This window comes from Mustela nivalis (assembly GCF_964662115.1).
Source record: "Mustela nivalis genome assembly, chromosome: 10".
In the NCBI taxonomy this organism is placed as follows: domain Eukaryota; kingdom Metazoa; phylum Chordata; class Mammalia; order Carnivora; family Mustelidae; genus Mustela; species Mustela nivalis.
In genome coordinates, this window is record NC_139029.1 from 110,501,290 (window position 1) to 110,526,515 (window position 25,226).

Consider the following 25,226-nt stretch of genomic DNA (forward strand, 5'->3'; position numbering starts at 1 on the left):
GCATATAGCACACTGTAAGTGTTCAGTAAATGGATAGTGATGAATCAAGGTGTGGACTCCAAGGATCAAAAGTGAAAATTTTAAAATGTCAGGGTAGGGAGTGCCTGGGTGGCTCAGTTAAGTGTGGGGCTCTTTTTTTCAGCTAAGGTCATAATCTTAGGGTTTTGAGCTAACAGCCCCACATCAGGCTCTGTCCTCAGAGCAGAGCCTGCTTAAGATCCTTTCTCTCCCACCCCTCCCCCCAAAAAAGTAAAATTAAACTAAATTAAAATTAAGATATTAGGCTGGGCTGTGGTATTTTGGGGGCTCACCAAAGACATGAAACTATATATATACCATATATATGGTATATATATATATATATATATAATTTTTTAACTTTAAATGATAGCTCGCTAACAAGGTGATACTACTTTTCAAATATATGAATAACTTCAAGATGACAAATAATGAAGTTAAGACATTTAGTTATGGTACCATCATAGCCTGTGGAATAGTTCTGCTCAGTCAGAAGGGGCAGGGCAGTGGGCCTCAGAGGCCAGTCCCTGAAGAAAATCCAAGCAGGCTTAGGAGGGTGTGTTTGTATGTGAGATTCTAAAGACAATGAGGATGCCAAATCCAAGAGGTGTTTACTGTAATGAGTGCTCAAGGAGGGTGGGGTTCCCCCAATCTGATCCTCCAAGGCTCTGGGGTGACTCACTCTTCCTTGGGCTCTGGGGTGGGGCTGATACTTCTTCCCCGACTTGGCCCTGCTTGCCCTGGCCCTTGTCATCCCCACTGTCTCCAGCCACTAGAGCCACATTCCTCAGATAGTAAGTGTTGAAGCAGTTGGTCTGTTCATCTCCAGGATTCAGGTTACAGCAGAGGGCAGAGTCTCGCCAGAAATTATGTCGGGGACCACACAGATCCTCAATGAAGGCCAACTTCTGAAGGAGAAAAGTAAAGCAGAGATGATGGGGAGAGGAGTGTTTAAGGTCAAGCATCAATACTTGGTTGTTCAAATTTCCCCTTCCCTCAGCTTCTACTGCTGTCTCCCTAGGTCCCCTCCTGGGGCCCAGAGAAAGTTCAACCCTGGCTTCCACAGTTAGATTTTTTGTAACAGACATGTGCCCATATGGAAATGCCTGAAGCCTGAGGCCCAGAAAAGACATAATAAGAACTCAGAAGTGGGGAGCAGATTAGGTCAGGAATGAAGACTTTGGGAATCAAGAAAAAAGATCTTCCCCACTCATCCTCTTTATTTCTGTGGGCAGGTCTGAGGTACTAAAGAGAAGGGATAGCCAGCAGTTCTAGCCCTCTCTCCCCTCCTCCCTGCCTTCCTTGGGAGACTATGATCTCCTGCTACCCCACTTACCTCCTCCTCAGCACAGCAGGCCTGCTCTGGAAACGGCAGGTTACAGCAGTGGGCAGTCATGTTCCGGATCAGCCCAGGAATTTGTTTACTATGTTGGTGGGAAAGGGGAGAGGATCAGGGTCTTTAGGCATCCCTAGGCTTCAAAATGGTGCTCGGAGACCACGGTTTTGTTCTTAACAATAGTGCCCCACAGGGTACCCCAGGAGGGAGGTTTTGGGGAAGGGAAGGGAGTTGAGGAAGAACTTGGCAAGACTCACTGCTTGCTGAGAACTCTTCCATTTCCACAGAGATGGCCCATGAGGTTGGGGGTAACTCGGCTGAGGTCTAGAGTCAAGATGTCCCGGTCATAGTTGGGGTAGGGAGCCCGACGGGCAAAGCACTCATCACGGACAGGGCTAGGAGGGTAGTGGCAACACGAGTGGTGGTGGGTCTTGACAGACTGTTCCTGATCACAGTATCCATCAAGGGCATCCTCCCACTGTGGGTCAGAGAGAGGGAAGTCAGAAGCCTGGACACTTGGCCCCTTCTCTTCTGACCCTCTGCTTCCCTTACTGCCCTATGCTATGAGATGAGGGACCGGCCACAGGTGCCAAAAGGGAAGGGTAAGGAACCAGAGGACAAGGACTGACAAGTGTGGATGTATGATGCTGGGAAGGTGGAAGGATGGAAGCACAAATGAGGCTTGGAGCTGGCCACAGGACATAGGCTGGAGTAGATGAAGGGGTCAGATAAGGCCAAAGCTGCAAGGATGGATGGCACATGGGCGCATGTGTGGGATCATGGGTAGACCAGGCCAGAAGTGCAGGATGAAGGCTCAAGGTGAACAGACGCAAATGACGAAAACAATGGATGGACGGACACTTGCAAGCAGATGAACGGGTAGACGTGCTCACACTGGGGAGGTGCATGGATGAACGGATCAGCAGGACCAGAGGTCGGAGATGGGCAGGCGGGCAGACAGGTTCTTGGGACCGGGACGCCCACTTACGGCCTTCCATGTACAGGTGTGGTTGTTCCCCTGCCGGCAACAGCGCTGGAACTCCCCCTCTAGCCGGGTCAATGCCTGCAGCTGTCTTTGGATGGGGTCAGTAGCTGGGAGGTTGCGTGGCACAGAACGGAAGCGTCTTAGGTGGCAGATGTTCTTGACATTGTCCAGTGTGGGTACCCCGGGGGGGAAAGGCAGCTCGGGGCCCGAGGAGATACCAGGCTGGTGGCTGGGGCAGGCCCGGAGCTGGTAGTGTGGCCGGGGAGCTTCCTCCTGGAAGCAGGAGAATCGAGCCTCCCCCTGCTGTTTGCAGCACCAGTGGGGTCGGGTCTTGACCGAGAACTCGGCCTCACAGAATCGGGTCATTGCGTCCTCCCACTAGAGCAAGAGGGATGGATCAGCCCAGCAGCCCATTGTCCACATTCCTGTCTTCCTCCCAGGCTCCAGAAAAGGACCCTGGGCAGGTAGATAAGAAAGAAGCAGAGGCTGTCTTCTGCCCTCCCAGCACACTGCGGAGGCACAAGGTAGGGCCAAGAAAAAGTTCCTGAGTTTCCTACATTCCTACATTCCTACATTCCCAGGCCTAGAAGTCCTTCAAACATACACATACTGTCTGGAGGTTATAGGACACCCCTATAACCCAACAAGAGCCCAACACTTACCACGAGTTTTGCACAGTCCAAGCGGTTTGTGTGGCTGTGACAGCGGCAGCAGCGGGAATATCCAGTCTCCAGCAAATTGAGGGTCTCACCCTGGCGAGTAAGGTGGGAGAAGCCAGACTGTGGCAGGTTCCAAGGGCCATACACAACATGCTGACGATTAGGAAGGCAGATCTGGTCCAAATTGTCTGGAGAAGGCCGCCCAGGGGGGAAGCCATCCAGCCGGTGGCCCCAGCCCCCTCGGGATCGGCCCTGCTGGCAGTGCAGGGCTGGATTCCAAGACTCAGGCTCGGGGGAGCTACGATCCATGAAAGGAGCTGGCTTTTCTAGAATGGAGAACAGAGTGTAAAGGGGAATGAGTGGGATACAGAAAGTCTGGCTGAGCTGAGAGGACTGAAAGAACTTGGGGTTAAGGAGAAAAGATTGGGAGGATAGGGGATAGAAATGAACTTGTGGCTTTTGCCTTCAGAATGACTGATGGAAAGGAAAGAGAACCGGTGCATGAAAGGATTTCCCTTTATAGCCCCACAAACCAGGCCTGTTCCCTGTGCTGCTTCCCATGGCTCAGGCTCCCTCCCTCCCTCCCCAGGGTCCTGAGCACGAAAGCAGAGGAATGGACAGACCAGAGCTGTCACTCACCCTCTCTCTGCTTAGATGGGAAGGTCATTTCCTCCTGATGTAGGAAAGATGGTTCTACTGGGATAGAAGGAGATGTGTAAGCAGAAGCCATGGGATGGGCTAGAAAAGGGGGACCTGGCCAAATGCCACTCATAAAGAGGAAGTCAGTACAGAAGCAAGTGAAAATAAATGCTACTTTTATGCCATTTAATCTCATAACTTTATAAAACAGGTCTTATTTCCCCATTTTTATAGATGAGGAAACTAAGGCTTAGAGGGACAACTCACCCGAAGTTACACAGCTAGCGAGTAGCAGAGCCCCAAAGCCCACGCTCATCAGGCAGGAGGGTGATGAGGAGAGGGAGTCACTTACTTTCCTTCTGTTCAACAGGGTCCTGGGGAGGGGGCAGCTCTTCTTGGAGAGGGATGGCTTCCTGAGGGAAATGGGGGTCCACTACAAGACAGGAGTGAGGGCACAAAGAAGAAAAGATCAGACTGACGTCAGCAAGATTGTAGTGGGCTGGTGGTGAGGAAAGGGCAAGCGCTCACCTTTGTTTTCCACAGGGAGTTGGGGAGGAGGCAACTCCTCCTCTTGGATAGGGATGGCTTCCAGAGAGCGAGGGGGCTGCACTACAGAAGGGAGGGGGGTATGTGAGCAGACCACCCGTGCTCCCAGCCAGGGCAAGAAATGGCCAGGGCCTTCCCACTCCACCCCATGTGAGGAATGGTCAGTAAAGCCAGACTAGAAACCTGGAGGGGCAACAGAAGGGTGCATGGTGGACTTACCTTCACCCTGTCCCTCAAAGTCAGAGCCACGCTGATGGATGTCAGGATGGTCCATGGGGAGGGCTCGGGTCCGGGGTGGGGACGGGGGTGCTGCATAGCCAACTAGAGGTTAAGAGGGGAGATGGTCAGAGCTGACAGTTTCTCCTAGCCCCCCATCTCTTGCTGCTCCCCCAAACTCTTACCTTCTTGAATGTGGTAGGTGAGGGTCTCTGGGCTCAGCTCCCTCTGCCCTGGAGACTCGGAGCCTGGCAGATGAAAGGTGAGTCAGAGGTGGCTTGAGGAGCCCATTCTTGTTCCCAAGCATAGGATGTGGGGGCAGTAGATGTAAAGGGTATAGGCAAGATGAGCAAGATGCCAGATGCCCCTCTGTATTGCTCTTGTCCCGTTCCCTAATGAATACCCACCCCCCGGTCCAAACCCACCTAAGTGTGCCAGTTGGGTTCTGAGAAAGCCATGCTATTCTGTCAGCCTCACCTCCACCAGGCTCAAAGCCTTGGGTCTTGAGTCCAGGCCTGAAGGGAATGTGACGGATAGGACTGGGAGCAGGGTGGGAGTGAGATGGTGGAGACCTTAATCTCCTGTCAGTGTCTCTCCCTCAGGGCTTCTGGGCTCTTCCTTTCAGTCTCTCAGCCAGGATGCCTCTCTAGTTTTCCAGAGGAGCAAGTCTGGACTTTGAACTGGTTGGGGCTTCAAATGCTCACCAACTCTAGGCCGTTTAAATATCTGCGGGCCTTCTGAAAAGGCCACCTCTAGCTGGTCCCAGATCCTCCTCAGCTTAGGTCTCAAATTAGGACCCAGAGACTGGGATGATTTAGGATTCCTGAGGCAAATCGCCCCACAGCCATAGGAGCTGATCTGCAATCACAGAAGACGAGCACCTAGGCGGGACAATGACACAGGCCTTAGGGAGACCAGATCTCAATAGTTGTTTCCCTTGGTAGCATTTTGTCCAGCATCCAGCAGATATGTGTGTGCTAGATAGAGTTACTGGGCCTGGTCCCCTGTGGATGGACACCCTCTCAACTCCTCCTAACCAGGAAAGGAGTTGGTCAAGGCTCTCTGGGTCAGCAATTCAGCTGTTTATTTTTTCCAAAGATTTTATTTATTTGACAGGCAGAGATCACAAGCAGGCAGAGAGAGAGAGAGGGAAGCAGGCTCCCTGCTGAGCAGAGAACCTGATGCGGGACTCGATCCCAGGACCCTGAGATCATGACCCGAGCGAAGGCAGCAGCTTAACCCACTGAGCCACCCAGGCGCCCAGCAATTCAGTTTTGATCAGCCTGGAGGCCCCATTCTTTCTCTCTCCCCTGCTTGATACGCCCCATATATATATTTTCTTGAGGCAGGAACCCCTCATTCTGGGAATCCACCCATCCTCTGAAGAGTTGTCCATTTGACTCCCAATTTCCTGTCTCCTGGCAGCAATCTCTAGGAACCCCTCTCCTGTGCACCTGCTCCCCTTCCCAGTTTAAAAGCTCCAGTGCCCAGCCCCGCCTTAGATCTGCTGAGAAATGCAAGGCCAAGTATGCAATCACCCTACTGGCGATGAGCCATATAGAGGATGGCTGGCCCCCGGCCCCAGGCCCCCACTGGTCAGGGCCTCTTCCCAAGTACTGGCTCCAACCCCAACTCACCTCCCTCAGAGGCTACAGAAGTAACAGCCAGACAGGCCAAGACCAAGGCTGCTCTGGACATGGTCCCCATCCTGGGGCAAAGACTTGTTGTTGGCACCCAAGCGGGTGGGTTGTCCTAGGTAGATCTGGGTTTGAAGGGCTGGGCTACTGGGAGCCTGCTTCTCCAGTTGCTATGGCTGTTGTGAACCTCGGGGCTGGTTCCTTCTCCTTTTATATGGCTATCTGGGGAGAACTCCCTCCCTCCTATTTCCTGCCATGACTCAGTCCCAGCTGCTCCTCCTCTGGTGGCCACTCCTCCCAAATTCACCCTGAGGTCTCCTAAGAGGACTGAGGAGAACAAGGCTGAGAAGAGGAAAGCGTTCTTATGCTTCCCAGAGAAATGGATTCTGAGATTCATGGAGTAAGAGATGTTGAGACCTGGGGCACCTGGGTGGCTCAGTCTGTTAAGCACCTGCCTTTGGCTCAGGTCACCATCTCCTGGGTCCTGGGATAGAGCCCCACGTTGGACTCCTTGCTCAGTGGGGAGCCTGCTTCTCCCTCTGACCTTCCTGTCCGCTTGTGCTCTCTCTCTCTCAAATAAATAAACAGAATCTTAAAAAAAAGAGAGAGATTATTTCATGCCTCGGTTCCCTGTCTTCATGCTGCCTACTGTGGAGCAGTACAGCCTGCTGAATTGGGGTTGGGGAAATAGAGAACTAAAGAGTCCAGGGTGGGGGACAGGACAGCTACCCCAGGAGCTCCCCTACCAGTGAGAGGCCAGGGCTGCCCCCTTTCTGTTTCCCCAGTGCCCTGGGACAAATGAGACGGAGACAGAATCCAATTCCCTTTTATTCCCCTCTCAGGAGTCAGAGATGAAGATGAAGACACATACCCAAGAGCTTCAAGTTTATTCTTTATACTTTCTTGCTCCTCACATCCAAAAGCTGAGCTTCCCCCAGATCAAATATCTTTCCAGGAGAGCAAACTTGTGCCTCCACATGAATTCTGATCGGTCTGGGGGCCTCCAGACTCTGGCAGTTAGGTCAAAGTCTCCCCACGTGAAGGGAAGCCGGCAGCTCCTGCCATATCTGTACACAAAAGCTCAGAACACTGCCTCAGCATCTGCGACCCTGGTGTTCTGGAGCTCCAGCAGCCGCTGCACAGCCTCAGTCAAGTCCCACTCCCCGAGTCGGCGGTTATCTCGAGTCCGAATGTTCACTGCTCTCTCACTCTGCTCTTTCTGGCCAACCACTGCAGGAAGAGAGGAGGTTTGCGACTGTCAGGGCACACTTACCCACATGGGATAGGCAAAAATTCAAGAGACCCCAATCTTTAAAAAGGGTGAGAGCAGAGCCCAGATATAGTTCAGGAAAAGGGTATATTTAGCTGTCTCTTGCTCTCCAGTTCCCCTGATCATCCTGACGAGATAAGGAAATGTTCCAGACATGCCCTCCATGCCTTATCACTTCCAGTCAGGAGCCTAGGGGTCGGAGATAGTAGGGTCAGCCAGAGAGAGACAAACAGAGCAAGCAGCAGACCCAGAGAGAAACTGTGTGTGTATGCCCCCCCACATTAAAGAGAGGGAAGGGTGACAGGCGTACAAGACTCACAGGCAAGCCCAGGGGGTCATGGGGCAACTTGCTCTAAGTGCCACTGGGTGAGTAGGTGTATAAAACAAGAAAGCTGAGGGGTGCCTGGGTGGCTCAGTGGGTTAAAGCCTCTGCCTTCGGCTCAGGTCATGATCCCAGGGTTCTGGATCAAGCCCCACATAGGGCTGTCTGCTCAGCAGGGAACCTGCTTCCCTTCCTCTCTCTCTGCCTGCCTTTCTGCCTACTTGTGATCACTGTCCTTCAAATAAATAAATAAAATCTAAAAAAACCAAAAACAAACAAACAAACAAAAAGCCAAGAAAGCTGAGTGATCTGATAAGAGGAGTTTCTGCTCCTTGTCTTCAAGACAGAGCTCCGTGAGTGGAGAAATGAAGGAAGGAACAAGGTGGCCTGACTCTTCTCCTTGAGTTCTTTCTCATCATCCCTTAGGGCTGACTCCATCTGGGTCTAAAATAAACAAAGCTAACTAATTAACACCTTATTAGTCCTTCCTGTCCCTTTCTCTCTAATGCTCCTTTGGTTAATTAACCTAACAGACACCAACAGCTTGGAGGAGGGTCAGAAGAAAACCGTTTTCCTGAAACCATAAAATTCCTAGAAGAAAACATAGGTGATAATATCTTGGACATTGGCTTTAGCAATGTTATTCTGGATGTCTTCCCAGGCAGGGGAAACAAAAGCAAAAATAAATTACTGGGCCCACATCAAACTAAAAAGCTCTTGCACAGCAAAGGAACTGTCAATACACTGGAAAGGCATCCTACTGAATGGAAGAAGATATTCACAAACACTATATCTGGTAAGGGGTTAATATACAGAACATATAAAGAACTCATACAATTCAACACCAAAAAACAAAACAAAACAAAAAACCAAAAAACTGGGGCGCCTGGGTGGCTCAGTGGGTTAAGCCTCTGCCTTCGGCTCAGGTCATGATCTCGGGGTCCTGGGATCGAGCCCCGCATCGAGCTTTCCGCTCACTGGGGAGTCTGCTTCCTCCTCTCTCTCTCCGTGTGCTTCTCTTCCTACGTGTGATCTCTGTCTGTCAAATAAATAAAATCTTAAAAAAACAAAACAAAACACCAAAAAACCACCAAACGGTCATACTTGAAACTAGGTAAAAGGCCTAAATAGACATTTTCCCAAAGATGACATAGAGATGGCCACCAGGCACATAAAAAGATGCTTAACAACACTAATCATCAGGGAAATGCAAAACAAAACCACAATGAGATATCATCTCATACCAGTCAGAATGGCTAGTATCAAGGAGACAAGAAATAACAAGTTTTGGCAGGGGCGGGGAGGAAAAGGGACTTTTGTTCACTGTTGGTGGGAATGCAAGCTGGTGCAGCCACTGTAGAAAACAGTATGGAGGTTCCTCAAAAAATTAAAAAAAAAAAAAAAAGAAATACCGGGTACCTGTGTGGCTCAGTGGGTTGGGCCTCTGCCTTTGGCTCGGGTCATGATCTCAGGATCCTGGGATCCAGTCCCACATTGGGCTCTCTGGTCAACAGGGAGCCTGCTTTCTTCTCTCTCTCTCTCTGCCTGCCTCTCTGCCTATTTGTGATCGATCTCTCTGTCAAATAAATAAAATCTTTAAAATAAATAAATAAATAAAAATAGAAAAAGAAATACCATATGATATCTAGTATTGGTACTGCATGGTATTTACCACCTCCCTGACTCCTGGCTAAAAGAAAACACTAATTCAAAAAAATGTATGTACCCCTACGTTTACTGTAGCATTATTAGCAATAGCCAATATATGGAAGCAACAAAAGTGTCCATCAACAGATACATGGATAAAGATGTGGGGGGGTAAACACAAATACATATACACACAACAGAATATTACTCAGCCAAAAAAAAAAAAAAAAGGAGGGGTGAGATTGTGTGACAAAATAGATGGACCCAAAGAATACTATGCTAAGTGAAGTTAGTCAGAGAAAGACAAAAACCATATGATTTCACATTTTTTTTTTTTTTTAAAGTAAGCTTTACACCCAACTTGGGGCTTGAACTCACAACCCTGAGATCAAGAGTCACATGTTCTACTAAATGAGCCAGCCAGGTGCCCCATATGTCATTATCACTATGTCATTATTGTAGTAACATTGTATGGTGACAAATGGTAGCTACATTTATTGTGATAAGCACTGAGTAATGTATAGAAGTGTCCAATCACTATGCTGTACACCTGAAATTAATGTAACATTGTGTCAACTATTAATGTAATATTGTGTCAAATATATGTCAATTAAAAATTTTTTCATTTAATTTAAAAAATAAAGAAATTGGGTGGGAGGTTGGGGTACCAGGTGGTGGGTATTATGGAGGGCACGGACTGCATGGAGCACTGGGTGTGGTGAAAAATAATGAATACTGTTATGCTGAAAATAAATACATTTAATTAAAAAAATAAAGAAATTAATGTTAGAGTTACTATGCATATAATTAGAAATAAATGGTAAAACATACAAAAATTATAAGGATAAAATTGAGTCCAAAAAGAAATAGTGTATTTGCATCAAAATACAGTGAGCCTTGGGCAACATCCCCAGAGCCAATGTGGTTCAAACTGTCCCACTCAGTCTCAAGGGGAACTTTAGTGGAGATGTCTGAAAATATGGGCCCATCGGGTAAAATTCAAACACTGGCTGGCTACACACAAAACCAGCCCTAGTCTTGAAGGTACTCACTTTCCACCATACATTGTAATAATCTAAATCTCACTAAATGTTTTCTCAAGTGTCTATGATTTTGTACTTTTTTTGTTCTGTTGAGAATATTATATTGTACTAGGTGTTGGTCTGCCTTCAGCTCAGGTCAGATTCCAGGGTCCTGGGATCGAGCCCTGAGGCAGGGTCCCTGCTCAGTGAAGAGCCTGTTTCTCCTCTCCTTCTGCCTGCTGCTCTGCCCACTTGTGCTCTCTATCTCGCTGTCAAATAAATAAATAAAATATTTTTTAAAAGAAGAAAAAGGAAATTATTCTGAGGGTGAGAACTGATTGTCAGGGGGTAAAGGAACCCAGGGCCCAAATGGTTCAGGTGTCCTGAATCCAGCTCAGGTAATGAATGAACCCCAATTAACCCAAATAAGTAAATAAGCAAATTTAATAGGAAAGAATAGCATGGGACGCCGGCAGAGAGTGCAGGCCTCTGAGGGTCTGTGCTGCTGGTCACTCACCGAACTGAAAATTGTAGTGGGCAAGCTGAGCCCGGCGGACTCTCCGGCTGAGGGTCAGTCCTGAGTCAGCATCCAGGTCACAGACCAGACCTGCAGCCTGCAGCCTCTGCTGTACCTGGGGCAGAGGGACAGAGGTTTGATGCCAGGGACTGAAGGCTGAGAAGCTAGAATAGTCTGATACCAATCTTCCCCATGCCCCAGATCTGTTCCTCCATCCCCTGCCTCAAGGGTCTCTGATTCTTGCGGACAACCCCTCTTTGTTCATCTTTGCACTGAGGCCGGTCCCCATCTCCCCCATAGTTTCTGTCTCCTTCCCACTGGAGCCAAGCCTGCCACCAATTCCCCAACTCTGCCTGCTCTAGCCACAGCACTACCCAACTAGCTACTTGACTTTGGTACTATCCACATCTTTACTTCTCTCTAGAAAGGAAATATGAAACCAACACTTCTCCAGGTCCCTTTTGTGCCAAGTGCTCTACTGTCAGCGTTTAACATTTGTTAATTTGTTAAATTTCCAGGCATCCCCAGAGGCAAGGAATTAAGTCTCATTTCTCAGATGTGGTTCCAGCATAAAGGCAGGCAGCCATTTGAGCCCAGTCCAGTGGCTCCAAATACTATTTCCCTTCCACTCTACTATGTGACACCTTCCTACCCACTGATCAGCTCTGGACTCCAGGTAGTCCTGCTTCAGCCCCTGTGCACCTTGCCCAGCTTCTCCTCACCTCCCTGGCATATTCCTCTTGCTCGGTTCCCACAGGGATGACCAGCACCTGGAATGGGGACAGCCACAATGGCCTGGTGGAGAGAGAAGAGGAAGGCAAACTATTTACTCTGGCTCTGACTGCAACTGTGGCTGCGGAGAGTTGATCTGAGAGGAAAACAGAAGAGGCGATCTGAGGAGACCAGGACCTGGAGCATGCACCATCTGCTCTGAGGACCAGAACAGAAATCAGGGGCCAGAGTTCTCACCATTTTCCTCCACAGCTTTCCGCCAGCACTCCCAATATCCTTTCCACAGAACCTAGCACTGCTCGGTGAATGAGGACTGGACGCTCCAGGACTCCTGCCTGCCTTGGAGGGAAAGAGGAGGATAGATGGAACAGAGGAAGAGTCAATAAGATGTGCACCCAAGAGCACCATCCAGTTTCCAAGAAATATTTAGCTCCAGCAAAGGTGTAGAGGATTTGGGTTTCATTTTTAGGGACAAAGATAGAAGGGGAAGTTGCTCTCCACCTATTCTGCTGGTAGCCAAGGGAAAAGGGGACCAGGCGAGGCTCTGTACCCCTTGTACTGGAGGTCAAATCTCAGGGGCAGCTGGAAGTCAAGCTGGATTGTCCCGCACTGATGGGGCCGACCCAGGGCATCGTGGAGGTGCACATCAATCTGGAGGAGACAGATGGGAGGATGTAAGGGCAACCAGAAGCAGGAGCTTCTACTGAATGTGCCCCCTACCTTCTACCGACCCACATGGCAGGCTGTTTTGAGATGTGTCATTGCTATAACATACTCTACTTCACTCACTAGGCACTCCAGCAGTGGTTCCTTCTACTCAGTAATGGTATGACTTTAAGGGACATCAACATTGACACAAATGACCCACCCACACCCTGGGCTCTGAATTCCCTGACTTCATCATCTTCAAGATCTTTATGAGCACTCATGCACAGATACAGCCTTCATCTTGTCACTGCCCCGAACTGTGCGCCTCCAGACCACCACATCACACACCCCGCTCCTCTGATGACCGTCCTTGGTCTTCTGGCTCCGACAATTATTCCTACGAATTGCTTGTAAGTTCCTAGGTTCCTTCCCATTCACAACCCATTCCCTACCCACCTTTCCTTCTTTCCCCATGCAGCTGGGACCACTCTTCCTGGTTCCCTTCTACCACTGTTCTCCTGTCCCATGCCCAAGGCAAACCCCAGCCTGGTGGCACTCTGGCCTCCCACCATCTTGGCCCTACAACAGAAACCCCTCGAGCTGCCTCGCATGCCCCATACCACACCTAGCATGCATTACCCCATGCATAAATGGGAACTGATGCCACCATGCTAGTCCCTGTTTGAACTTTAACTGGGGCCTTGCTACTGTCAGCAGTCCTTTGCTGCCCTAGTCAGTTTTATGTCCTATTCTCAAGGATTCTCTTTCTCCTCTTCCTATCTTCACTGCCTCACTGGAAACTCTCCTCTGCCCAACTCCCATCTCAGCAAATGATCCTGTCTCCCATCTCACGGGGAAATCAGATAATGATAACATGAGATGGAAAGATGTCTCAACTTCCTGTCACCACATCTACAGACTTCCTTGGATGTACCCCCAACTTTTCTTCCTGCCTCCAATAAGATGCCAAAGGTGGTCTCTCAATCCTACCCCCTCAAACCTCCCTAAGAAATTCCCTCTACTGAAACCCTTCTACAACTTCAATTTCTCCCTGACCCTAACAGGCTCTCCTTCATCAGAGCATTTAAACATTCTCAAATTTCTCCCTTTATCACCAAAATCTCTTTTGATTACCCATGCCCCTTTGGCTACTCTCCTTTACTTTTTTTTTTTTAATAGATTTTATTTATCCATTTGAGAGAAAGAGAGTGAGAGAGAGCATGAGAGGGGAGTAGGTCAGAGGGAGAAGCAGACTCCCCACGGAGCTGGGAGCCCAATGCAGGACTTGATCTCAGGACCCCGGGATCATGACCTGAGCTGAAAGCAGTCACTTAACCAATTAAGCCTCCGACGTGCCCTCTCCTTTACTTTTTTAAGAGCCAAAATTCTCAAAAGAGTTATGTTCATTCATTCCGCTCAGACTCCAACTCCAGCCTCCACTTTACCAAAAATGATCCTTCAATATCTTTTTTCTTTTTTAAAGATTTATTTGACAGAGAGAGTAAGAGAGCACAAGCAGGGTGATGTGCAAAGGGAGAGGGAGAAGCAGGCTCCCTGCTTGGCAGGGAGCCCGAAGTGGGGCTCAATCCCAGGACTCTGAGATCATGACCTGAGCTGGGGCAGACTCTTAATCGACTTAGCCACACAGGCACCCTGGTCCTTCAATATCTAACAGCCTTTTCACCAAATCCAGCAGACACTTTCCGGTCCTTTTTTCCCCCTAACTTCTACTTCTTCCAACTTGGTCTTCAAGTTTGAACCCTGACCTCAGCCTCTGCCTGCACTGTTCTCACCTAGAATTCCTCTGTACTTGGCGAACAGTGAACTTTCAGGTTAGAAAGAGAATCCTGCAGAGACCTTTCCTGACCTTCCTGAGTGACCTGCTCCCTTGGTACCTACACAGGGCAGATTCAGAGGCCCCCAAATGCCTATTTACCTCCCATACCTTTCACAAGACCACAAGCTTCATGGGGGCAGGAGACGTACTGCTCTTCTTTACATCCTACACAAGTTTAAAAATATTCCTGTCTATTAAATACCTAATAAAGCAAAATAATAAATGAATGAATAAAACTCTTAGCAGGGTCCCCAACCTACCTTAGGCCCATAAAATGCCCCATCTCCAGGGTTGAGGTCCCAGGGTTCTCCAAATTCTTCCAAGGCCCTCTGAAGGACCTTTATGAGGGAATGAGACAAGAGAGAACTGTGTCATCTTATACTTTACGAGCAAAGGATCTCTCCAGTCCCCAACAAATGACCCACTTAGCATATGCCTCTAAGGAGGACCCTGATTCCCATCTCCCCTCCCCCACCAGAGAGTGGTTTATCTGCCTCTTCACCTACATACCTGCTCAGCCTGGTCCCAAAGGCAAGGCTCTCCCAGGAAGCCAGACGGCCGGGTGGATAGTGCCAGGCGGAAAGAGAAGCCAAGGACAGCATAGACAGAACGGAGGAAATCAAGACAGCCTCGGATCTCTGCTTCAAGCTGGGGGCAGAAAATCGAGTGGGTGAGCTATATGCTACCTAGAGCTCTGGAGTGATGGGAGTTTGGGGGGAAACACAAGGCAAACACGTAGGACAGTTAGGGGTATCATGTAACTGAGTTGTAGCATATGAAAAGAGAGACTGGCAGTCGGGAGTGTTGGCAGTTCATGTGGAGAGTGGAAAGTGGTTCGGAAATGCTCGGGCGAGTTAGGCAAGGGCCACCTGATCTGGTGCACAGAAGATGTGAGCATCGTCCTGCTGGAAGCACCGCAGCCGGGTCAGTCCCCCTAGACTGCCGGAGGCCTCGGCCCGGTGGAGGGCCCCGAAGTCGGCCAGTCGCAGAGGCAGCTCTCGCCAGGATCTGGGCCGATGAGCGAACATCAGGCTGAGGATGGGGTGTGGAAGGGTCAGGGCCATAGGGAAAAGGACCCCCTGCAGACTGCTCCTCTACCCAATATGCTTATTTTCTCTGTGCCATCAGCTAGCACCCTCTCCAGCCTTAGCATGCCCTCCTGCTGAGCCCTGTTCATCCCACTCAGCACAATTTGAGCCCTGCATGGCTGAAAGTACATTCTTTAGGAATAGCAGCAGTGGACTCATTTACTACACCCCTACTCTGTGACAGGGACTGAGGCGAAAGAGGAACTCTGGACAGCAACCCCAAACCCTTGATGTTACACAAGGAGACTAAGGCTTAGAGAGGTATGGTTTCCCCAAATTCACCTCCCGTTAGCCGGAGGGTAGATTCAAGACTCAAATCAGGTGTCCCAGTGCTCTGCAAAAGGCGCTTTCTGTTACTTCATATTGGGCAACCTGGCTGCCACCCCCAGTCCTGGGAGGACCCAGGCCTCCTGGCTCCTCACTCACCAGTGTGCAGGGCAGTTCATGGGCTTGAGGGCAAGTGTGTCTGTGGGACGGCTAGCAGAGTGGTCACTCAGGGAGCTTGCAAGCCTGTCAGAGCCTTGGGGCTGCAGGGCAAACATGTCTTCCTGGTAATGTTCCCAGTGTCCTGAAAGCTCCCAGAGTTTCGTAGAAAACAGCATGGGAGTTTTCACTTCTGAGAAGCCACGGCGGGTATACTCGGCCTGGAGAGAAGAGTATAGATGTGGAAGGTCAGAGTGACTGGGGGAGAGGTGGATGGCTGGCAGGTATGTGAGTCTCCTGAGATCTCAAGCCATGCTGCTCTCAGCCACAATCTGTTAAGTACCATGTTCTCTCTCCACACTCCCACCCTAGGACCTTGTTAAAGGACACCAGCACTTTACAATGTTTACGTTTAATCCTCCTCTTTTAACACTTGGCATCTTCTGGGCCTTGATTTCCTCCCTGGTCTTCCTTCCTCTCAATTTGGGTCCCCCATACCTTGATAAAAGCCACCAGTGCGTTATACACCCTTGTCCCTCGAGGCAGGAAGAAGCAGCTCCCAGGACTCAGTTCATGGAAGAAGAAGAGCTCCTGTGCCTGTGCAGGAATGGCAGTGTCACTCACGGGACAAAGTGGGGACGAGGGAGCTGCTCAATCTCTTGGATTTGTAATCTGCTCCCAACTTCACCATCAGGTTCCTTCACACCCACTCCTCTCCTCCCAATCTCTGTACCTTCCCAATGCGCCGGTGGTCCCGTAACTCTGCTTCTTCCTTCCATTCTTCCCAGGCCCTCAGCTCCTTTGCTGTGGGGAAGGAGATCCCTGACACCCGCTGCAGTGTCTCTGGGGCACCTGAAGACCTCCACAGGGATGAGGAGTTCTATGGGAGGACAAGGGAGTCAGAGAGAAGATGGGTTGACTGTAGATACCTAAGCTCTCCTTGGATGATGCTTATCTGATACTGAGCTTAAGCACCGCAAGTGTCCCTTCTCAGTGCTCATTGTTCCCCGCGCCCCCACCAGCATACCACTATTCTCCCAGACCTCCTGTCATGTTTATAGCCTCAGAGACACTCAGACTCCAAATCCCTACTTGTGTCCTGCTCAGGCCTAACTTTAACCTGCCACTTCTTTTTCTTCCCATTCTCCCACAGGCACCATTGTACTTAGGACCACCCCCTCCTCTCCCAGTAACTGCTCACCAGAGTAACCTTAAGCTCTGGTCAGATGTCAGTCTATCCGTCCACTTATCAGCCTCCCACACTATGTTCTACTCCTGGCCACATGAAATTCAAATGCCTCTGCTTGCTCTTTTCTTGAGCCATTTAACAAGAAACAGCCTATGTTTTATAAGCACTTTTAGCTTTTCCTCAAATACTTTCTCCCATGTTAGCTGACTTTGTCTCTGTGATGTGGATTTACTGACAGGATATAAATTTACAACAATCTTATTTTATAGGTGGGGAAGACAGGTAAGGAGAGTTACCCAAAGCCACATACTTCACTGGTGGAAGAGCTAGGACTGAGCACAAATGGCTAGGTTTTCAGTCCAGCACTTTTGGCTCTATATACCTGCCTCTCCCCTTGCTTCCTGCTCCTGATTCCAACTAATAAATAAAGCACCTGGCCCAGGGACAGTATTGTCATAAAAGGCATGGCTTTCACTGATAGTATTCTACCTGTACCCTTCATATGATGTTCTATACACCCTCTCTCCACAGGAGCCTTCCTCATGTGACTCTGTCCAACCTGTTCGCACACTCCCTCTCCATCTCCCTACCACTGAAGTCCAACTACAGAATGTGAATTGGCTTCGGGACCCGGGAAGGATGTTTGCAAAAGGTAAGGGATTTGTAGGAACTAAAAATCTTTCTCCTTCTGGATTCTCTGCTCAGCTATTAGAGGAGAGAAGGGGCTGGGAGAGATCATCTTCCCATTCCCCTGCTCATCCCAGTGAACACAGGGATCTCAACCTAACCTTGCCCTCAAAACTGACCGTTAGCAGCTTCAGTCCTCCAATCTGTCCAGTATGCCGAAGGTGGGGGCCCCGGCAAAGATCAACCAGCATGCCACACCTGGGAGAAAGAAAAGGCCACTTAGTGGTTTCCAAATTCTTGAGCTTCTAGTGTTTTCCCTCTCATGGACTTCAGCAGACAAATAAAAAAAGTGAAGAACTGTACTACGAAGAGCAGGAGCAATGGGAGATAAAATTATTTCCTGTTCCTATTCCTTTTCTAGAGCAACAGATTACCTTCTACCTTCTTTCCCTCATCCCAATTCTGGCCTTCTTTGATGCATCCCACCTCTCCCTTTCTGCTCATTTTGACAACTCTCACCCGTATACTGTTGCCATTGGACCTGTCACTTTCTCCTCAATCAGGCGAAGCTTAAAGGGGTTATCCTGGAAGGAGAATGAGGGTAAGTCTTTATTCCTACATAGATGTCCTGGGAGAGAGCTACTCTTTCCCTCATGTTTCTGGGTCTTTCTCCTAAATGTGTGCACCTCCACCCCACCTTGAACAGCTGGCGAAGCTGATCCTGAGACACCTCTAGCCTCCGGAAAGGTTGAGCGGCAGCTGTGAGTTCCTGGCAAATCCGCTCCAAAGCAGGCAGCTCTGAGCCCCGGACTGTCCTGGAAAGATGAGAATTGGGTGGCTTGCATCTGCTGAGAAGCATCACCTGGGTGCCAGAACTGTTGGCTAGCGGGTGAAATCCTGCTCTCTAGAGAATCTAGAATTATTGGCAAAGGCAGACAGGTATAAATTTTCCTGCAGGAGGAAAAGCTCTATGTATGAAATTAAAAGCTGGATGTAGGCAACATGGATGGAAAAATTAGAGCAACAGTAATGAAGGAAGAAGTAAAAGTTAATTCCTAAAGACTTGAAACTTCTCTAGTTTCAAGCAGAATTAGACAGAAAAGGAAACGCACGGACTAGTGGAGAAAATGGCACCAATATCACCAATGTCACAGTTGAGGCCTGCAGAGGCTCCTCCCCAAACTTTCTCCTCCAAATTGAACATGCTTGATACCCCAGAAAAGGGACAGAAACCACCCCAGTGAAAGGGTACACACTCAGTTATAAAATGAATTACATTTGAGGAGCTAACGTATACCATGGTGAATATAGTTGATAATTCCACATTGTATATATATTGAAATTTGTAAGAGCAAATCTTAAGCATTCATACACACACACACAAAGTGAGGAACTGAGGTAACGAATATGTTAATGAATTCAATTGTGGGAATCCTTTCACAGTGTATATAAACATCAAATTACCAGGTTGTACACTTTTTTAGTTTTAAAAGTTTATTTATTATGTTATTTCTACACCCAACATGGGGCTTGAACTCACAACCCTGAGATGAAGAGTAGCATACTCTTCTGACTGAGCCAGCCAGTACCTCTTACACTGTACAATTTAGTGTGTTTGCTGCCGAAGCAAGCACTATACACTAAATACGTTACTTTGGGGGCGCCTGGGTAGCTCAGTAGGTTAAAGCCTCTGCCTTTGGCTCAGGTCATGATCCCAGGGTCCTGGGACTGAGCCCCATGTCAGGATCTCTGCTTGGCAGGGAACCTGCTTCCTCCTCTCTCTCTCTTCCTGCCTCTCTGACTACTTGTGATCTGTCTGTCAAATAAATTTAAAAATCTTTAAAAAAAAATACATTACTTTGTCAATTACACTCCAAAAAGTCAAAAAATGAAATAAAATACAGTAAAATATCTAAAAAAGAAAGCACCCCAGAATCGTTCTCTTTATTTGCACTACTTACCGCTCCTTTCCCAGGAAGAAATCATGGTAGAAGCCATATTCTGTACTTGGACCTCGGCAGAGGACAGCACCAAGGAGTTGTTCAGCTGCTGCCCCCAGGACATGGGTGCTGGAGTGCCAGAACACCTGGGTTCACAAGAAAGGAGTTCATAATCATCTCCTTTAACCCCTCACTCTCTGATCCTCTCCTCAGAGAAGCTGGTGTGAAACCAGTAAGGCTCTTCCTGAAAAAACTACCACAAAATGGGGAACCTGACCTTGGAGGTGAACACTAAATAGTAAAAGAAAAAAAAAAAAACTGAATAGAAAACAAAAGGCTAGTATAAGCAATGCACGGATGACAGTAGCCCCCTGCCCCACTCCTCAGTGCTTCCCAGTCCTAGAGCATAGAAGCAGGAGCCCAGGCTTCTTTTGTTGCTCTTACAACATCCTCTTTTAGGGCTTCAGATTAAGATGGTAGTTCCTAAGGGCTCTGTTTGGTCTTTTAGTTCTATTTTTTACCATTCCAGAAATCTAATGTGATGCAACCCCTCCTCCAGGATTTGATCACCTTTTATACATAGGTGACAAAATTCCATTTTTCTGGATCCTAACAGATGAGCTCTATTTTACCTAAGCTGACATGAAGACGACAAAGTGGGAAGGAGGCCAGTTGTGTGCTCAGTTGTGCAAGTCAAGTTAGAATTAAAAAATGTAGGGGCACCTGGGTGGCTTAGCCAGTTAAGCATCTGCTTTCAGCTCAGGTCATAATCCCGGGGTCTTGGGACTGAGCCCCAGCTCCGGTTCCTGGCTTGGTGGGGAACGTGCTTCTCCCTCTCTCCCCTGCTCATGCTCTCTCTCAATCTCTCTCTCTCTCTCAAATAAGTAAATAAATAAATCATCTTCAAAAAAAAGAATTAAAAAATACATGCTACAGATAACTTTTAACGTATGTCTGTAGAGTTGCAAGGACTAAACTGGCAAATTACCTTTCTATTTTCAGCTTATGATCTCTCCTTTTTACTAGTAAAAATGATGTCTACTTAATAGACTTGGTTTCCTAAGTTTCTGGCTTAGCCAGGTCCAGTTAAGACAAGCAGAGTGTGTTATGTCTCTGTCCCAGCTGCAAATGGAGAAACCGAGGCAAAATACTAGAAATATGCCCACTTAAATATCCCTTAGTTTAGGGACACCTGGGTGTTACAGTTGGTTAAGCATCTGATTCTTGGTTCAGGTTGTAATCTCAGGGTCCTGAGATGGAGTCCTGTGTTGGGTTCTGTGCTCTGCACGGAGACTGCTGGGTTTCTCTCTCTTTTCCCATCTCTCCCCACCCCCCCTTCCCCCTCTCTAAAATAAATAAATCTTTTTTTTTTTTTTTTAAAGATTTTATTTATTTATTTGACAGACAGAGATCGTAAGTAGGCAGAGAGGCAGGCAGAGAGAGAGAGGAGGAAGCAGGCTCCCTGCTGAGCAGAGAGCCCGATGCGGGGCTCGATCCTAGGACCCTGGGATCATGACCTGAGCTGAAGGCAGCGGCTTAACCACTGAGCCACCCAGGCGCCCCTAAAATAAATAAATCTTTAAAAAAAAAATACACACACACATAGAGTGGTGCCTGGGTGCCTCAGTTGGTTGACCTTCAGCTCAGGTCATGATCCTGGGGCCCTGGGATCGAGCCCCACGTCTAGCTCTCTGGGAGCTCAGCAGGGAGTCTGCTTCTCCCTCTGTCCCTCCCCTTGCTCCTTCTCTATCTTTCATTCATTCTGTCCCTCAAATAAACAAAAATTTTAAATTAAGGAAAAAAGTATATAAAGATATATTTAGATAGCAAGAGCTCTCTCTCTACATATATGTATATCCCTTAGCTGAATTGCCATGGTGTTCCCAAAAAGGAAGAGACTTACTGCCTTGCCCTCTGCAGAACTGAATGTTAGAAACCTGAGGTCAGAATCTGTCTCCAAGGGCCGCTCCAGATCATAAAGTTCTCCATTCACTTGAGCAGCCACTGCAGTATCTGCCAGTGTTGAACTTGGCCAGAGGAGGGGTGATGATGAAGAAAAAGACATGGTTACAATCCACAGGGGAAGAGAGGGACTTATCTCTCAACAACTCCAAACATGAAAATGGGGAAAGGTGTCACCAGAGCAATAAAACCTATCATTTCTTTTCCCGATGGATAATAAACGAAGGGTAGACACTATGAAACTAATGCAAATAAAAAGGAATCCTCAGGAAAAGGCAATCTTGATAGGGATGGAATAGAAGCAAGCAGAATTTTCATTTCCTGCTCAAGTCCTTCGAAGCACAGAGGAAGAAGGATAACCCTGGCAGGTATAAAATGAGCCTGGTACCTGATCTGCTGGGCTAGTTGGTAAGGCGTTGTGTTCCATGCCACAGCATCCACTTTTTGGCCTCCAGGGAGTGATATCTTAATAGTCCGCTGCTCCTTCTGTGCCATGCTTGCTAACCTCTTTACCTGAGCAGTCCATAGCTCCTCAAAAAGGCCAAGCCGCTCTGTCAACCAGTGTGGAGGGGTCGGCACAGCTGCCTGGAAGGAAAGAGGTTAGGAGGTAACATGGGTCCCATCATTCCTTTCTGGGACTGGGGCTGCTGGGAGATGAGAATATTGAAGTGATCTTGGTTCCTAATCCCTAGTCTGTAAGAGGACTACGACATACAGGGGTGGGAGTCCTATGCTCGCCAATCTGTCGACCCTAGGAGAAATGGCTGCAACTAAGAGCTTAGGGTAGCCGGGTCCAGCGACTCAAGGCAGAGGTAAGGGATTTCAGGCTGGGTTTAGAGTCTACACCCACAGCAGGGCTGGGTGCGACGCGGTTCATAACTTTTAGGTACCTCACGCACCGTGTGCAGCACGCAAGTTTGCAAGCCTGGGAGCCGGAGCCGCCGCCACCTCTGATAAAACCCCATGTTCCTTCAGACCGGTGCCTACATGCTTAAACAAATTGCAGTCGTTTCTCCGTCACCGGTTTCCTCCTCATTGGCTTCCGGCCCGACAATACCCATGGCCTATTGGTTCATATAGCTGCCACTCTAGTCTGGGACCACCTCCAGGATCTCCGTAGAGGTATGCCCCACACAGCACAAACAGCTGTGTGGGTGGTTCCGGGCGAGCGGAAGACCTAAACTGTTACACACACCAGCAATGCCGAAACCTGAAGTTTTAGCCCAAAGTAGCAGTTACCTGTCCTGCAGCTTTGAGAACTGCGGCAGGAAAACTCTTGAGAAATGAGAGTGGGAGAAAAACAGATGGGAAAGACTAGCTAGTCATTTCCTTTGAACTACAGGTTTTCTTTTACGTAGTCTTTACTGGCAGGTAAGAACACAGATAGGGCAGTCTTTGGAACCAGACAGTATCAATCCTGGATCTATCTCCCATTCACTGTGTAATTTTAGGTAGATTATTTAATTTCTTCTAAGCATCAATTTCCTCAGCTATAAAATGGGAATAATACTAGTAACACTTCCAACTGTTGAAGTTAAGTTCATGTAAATCGTGCATGGTACACGGTAATGGCTACAATAGCGACAAGCTGTTAGAATAAATGAATTTAACAGCGTTGGGGCTGGAGCAACGAATCTGCAGAGGGCACTTAAACTAAATCACCTCATAGTCATAGTGCATATGAGGGACCTTAGAGATCTCTTAATCTTACACGTGGAAGAATTTAAGGTCAGAGAAGTTAAGTGACTTAAGGTCAAACAGTAAGTGCTGATGCTAGATTTTGAAACCACTCTCCTATCACATTATGCTTTCAATAGAGTTTACCTCAAATACACCTACGCATCACTTCAGAAAGAGGTGCCTGACTCTAGAATCTTAGCTGCTTCCTACACAAGACCTTGGACAGAGGACCAGGTATACCTGATTTATTTTGCACAGTAAAAATTGAAACACGATCACATTTGTAGTCAAGTATGAGGTGAAATGGACTTGGGGGCAGCTGTAAGGTTCTCAATAACTCTCCTTTGTCCCCTCACCTGGGGGTGGGGATGGTTGGAGATGGTTCTCAAGTTTCCAATGGTAGTGGAATCAAGGATTTTGGAGAAAGAGCTGTCAGAGAAAGCTGTTTAATCTAGGCTTCCAGAGGTCAGAAGTACTTTCTGGGGTAGGCGGTAGTTGACTTGAGTCACAGGCACCACTTGGCATCTTGGTTCCATCTCCTGACATCCTGAAAGACAAAAAGATATAGACAAAACTGTGGAAGAGGAAAATCACTTGTGTGTGGGAGGGGCGGTCTGGAGGGTTGGAAAAAGGTAGACAGGATTTAAAAATGACATTCAGAAAGTGGGACAACAGGTAAAACTTTTCCCATGGCTTTGCCCCAAAAGGGATGGGAATATTATATTGCAGGTGACAAAATGATAGGTTCTCAATAATCATTGCATTAAGAATGTATCAATCACTGTATTGACTTCAAACTCCAACGGATACATTTATTGACACATACATTCTTTAATCATTCCACCTCGTCCTCCTTTGGAATACTAGAGGGATGGTAGAATAAACAGGCTACACTGTTATGGCAGCTTCCTGCTCTCATCCTTCAAACATGTACTGATTTACTGTGTGCAATGCACTGAACTGAGGGCTCATGGGATGCCCATCAATCAACAACTTCATCATCACCTGTGTAACTTGTGTTGCAGTGGAGGAAGGAAGGAATGTCAGGAGTTACTGCATTCTTCTTGTAGGAAACAAGCCAGGCAGCCAGCAAGGAATAGCAAGCCAGCCAGGGCCAATTCATTTATCAGTGATTCTTTTACAATTTCTGATTTGTAACTGCCTTATCTCAGCTTCAGGGAATTTTAACCCATTTGTCTGGGAAACATTTATCTCTAAAACTGCTCTTACCTTCCATCCAGAATATCGCCAAACACCTACTATGTGCCAAGTGCTATGCCTTCACTATCCTATTTAATTCCAAGAACAATCTTGACAGGTAATAACTATTTTTATGCTCCATTTAAAACATGGAAGACAATCCTCAGAGAAGTCAAGCCCTAGCCAATCTGAATCCAAAGCCTGTGTTATGCCATGCCATGCTGCCTTCCAGCAACCAGAATAGTACTAATGCATCAGGCTTGGTAGCAAATCTCCCTTTTTCTCTGCCCAGTACATCACTTGTAGGGCCAAAGAGGCCTTTAATATAGCGTGAAAAGAGGGGTCCAATAAAGGCCAAGGAAAGAAGTGTATTACCAGATTTTCTCTAACCAAAGTTAAAGAAAAATAGTGTTTAGGAAATCATGCCAGCAGATTTCAGAGAAGTTCAGAGAAAAGGCAATCCTCAGTTAAGCATAGCCTAGACCATTGGTCACATTTTGGGAAGTCCTCAGCTTTATTCTACTTTTAGAATAAACATCATAGGGGCATCTGGGTGGCTCAGTGGGTTAAAGCCTCTGCCTTCAGCTCAGGTCATGGTCCCAGCCAGGGTCCTGGGATCAAGCCTCACGTAGGGCTCTCTGCTTAGCAGGGAGCCTGATTCCCTTCCTATCTGCCTGCCTCTCTGCCTACCTGTGATCACTGTCTGTCAAATAAATAAAATCTTAAAAAAAAAAAAAAAGAATACAGGTGCTTGGGTGGCTCAGTGGGTTAAAGCCTCTGTCTTCAGCTCCAGTCGTGGTCCTGGGGTCCTGGGATTGAGCCCTGCATCAGGCTCTCTGCTCAGCGGGGAGTCTCCTTCCTCCCCCCCTCTCTCCCCACTGCCTCTTTACCTACGTGTGATCTCTGTCAAATAAATAAATAAACTCCTTAAAAAAAAAAAAAGAATAAACATCACAAGTTAGCTAAAGCTTTGGATGAACAGGTATTATTTTTATATTCCTAAACTACATGTAAGAATGCTCTCCATTGATGGTAAAGTGCATTTCCACTTGTCATCAGGATCAACATACACCTCAAATTCTATCT

At 47.9% G+C, this 25,226-nt stretch overlaps 2 protein-coding genes across 16 annotated transcripts; both read right to left on the reverse strand.

Moving 5' to 3' along the window:
* Positions 1–450: 450 nt before the first annotated feature.
* Positions 451–6,239, reverse strand: ECM1 (extracellular matrix protein 1). The gene is given in 12 exon segments (XM_082685957.1): positions 451–749; positions 752–926; positions 1,355–1,442; positions 1,612–1,832; positions 2,343–2,717; positions 3,002–3,324; positions 3,638–3,694; positions 3,990–4,070; positions 4,166–4,246; positions 4,403–4,504; positions 4,585–4,647; positions 6,037–6,239. Coding segments are annotated over 12 exon segments (1,689 nt in total). The 5' UTR covers positions 6,107–6,239; the 3' UTR covers positions 451–696.
* A 607-nt stretch (positions 6,240–6,846) lies between these two features.
* On the reverse strand, positions 6,847–22,300 carry TARS2 (threonyl-tRNA synthetase 2, mitochondrial). 15 transcript variants are annotated; one of them, XR_014299467.1, is made up of 19 exons: positions 22,160–22,300; positions 21,649–21,845; positions 21,202–21,325; positions 19,320–19,444; positions 18,056–18,173; positions 17,878–17,942; positions 17,538–17,616; positions 16,276–16,422; positions 16,041–16,139; positions 15,546–15,763; positions 14,901–15,063; positions 14,542–14,679; positions 14,292–14,369; positions 12,097–12,197; positions 11,784–11,885; positions 11,537–11,682; positions 10,815–10,929; positions 9,048–9,204; positions 6,847–7,266 (listed from the first exon to the last, which is right to left on the reverse strand). XR_014299467.1 is itself a non-coding variant. In XM_082685950.1 (19 exons), exons 1-18 carry the CDS (start codon positions 22,223–22,225, stop codon positions 9,089–9,091), a joined length of 2,124 nt encoding a protein of 707 aa, XP_082542076.1. In that variant the 5' UTR covers positions 22,226–22,300; the 3' UTR covers positions 6,847–7,266; positions 9,048–9,088. The 15 variants fall into 15 exon arrangements, 4 of the variants coding, with proteins under 4 accessions (XP_082542076.1, XP_082542075.1, XP_082542074.1 ...); XR_014299470.1 differs by having other exon boundaries at positions 22,151–22,281; XM_082685950.1 differs by having other exon boundaries at positions 11,537–11,609.
* Positions 22,301–25,226: the final 2,926 nt, after the last annotated feature.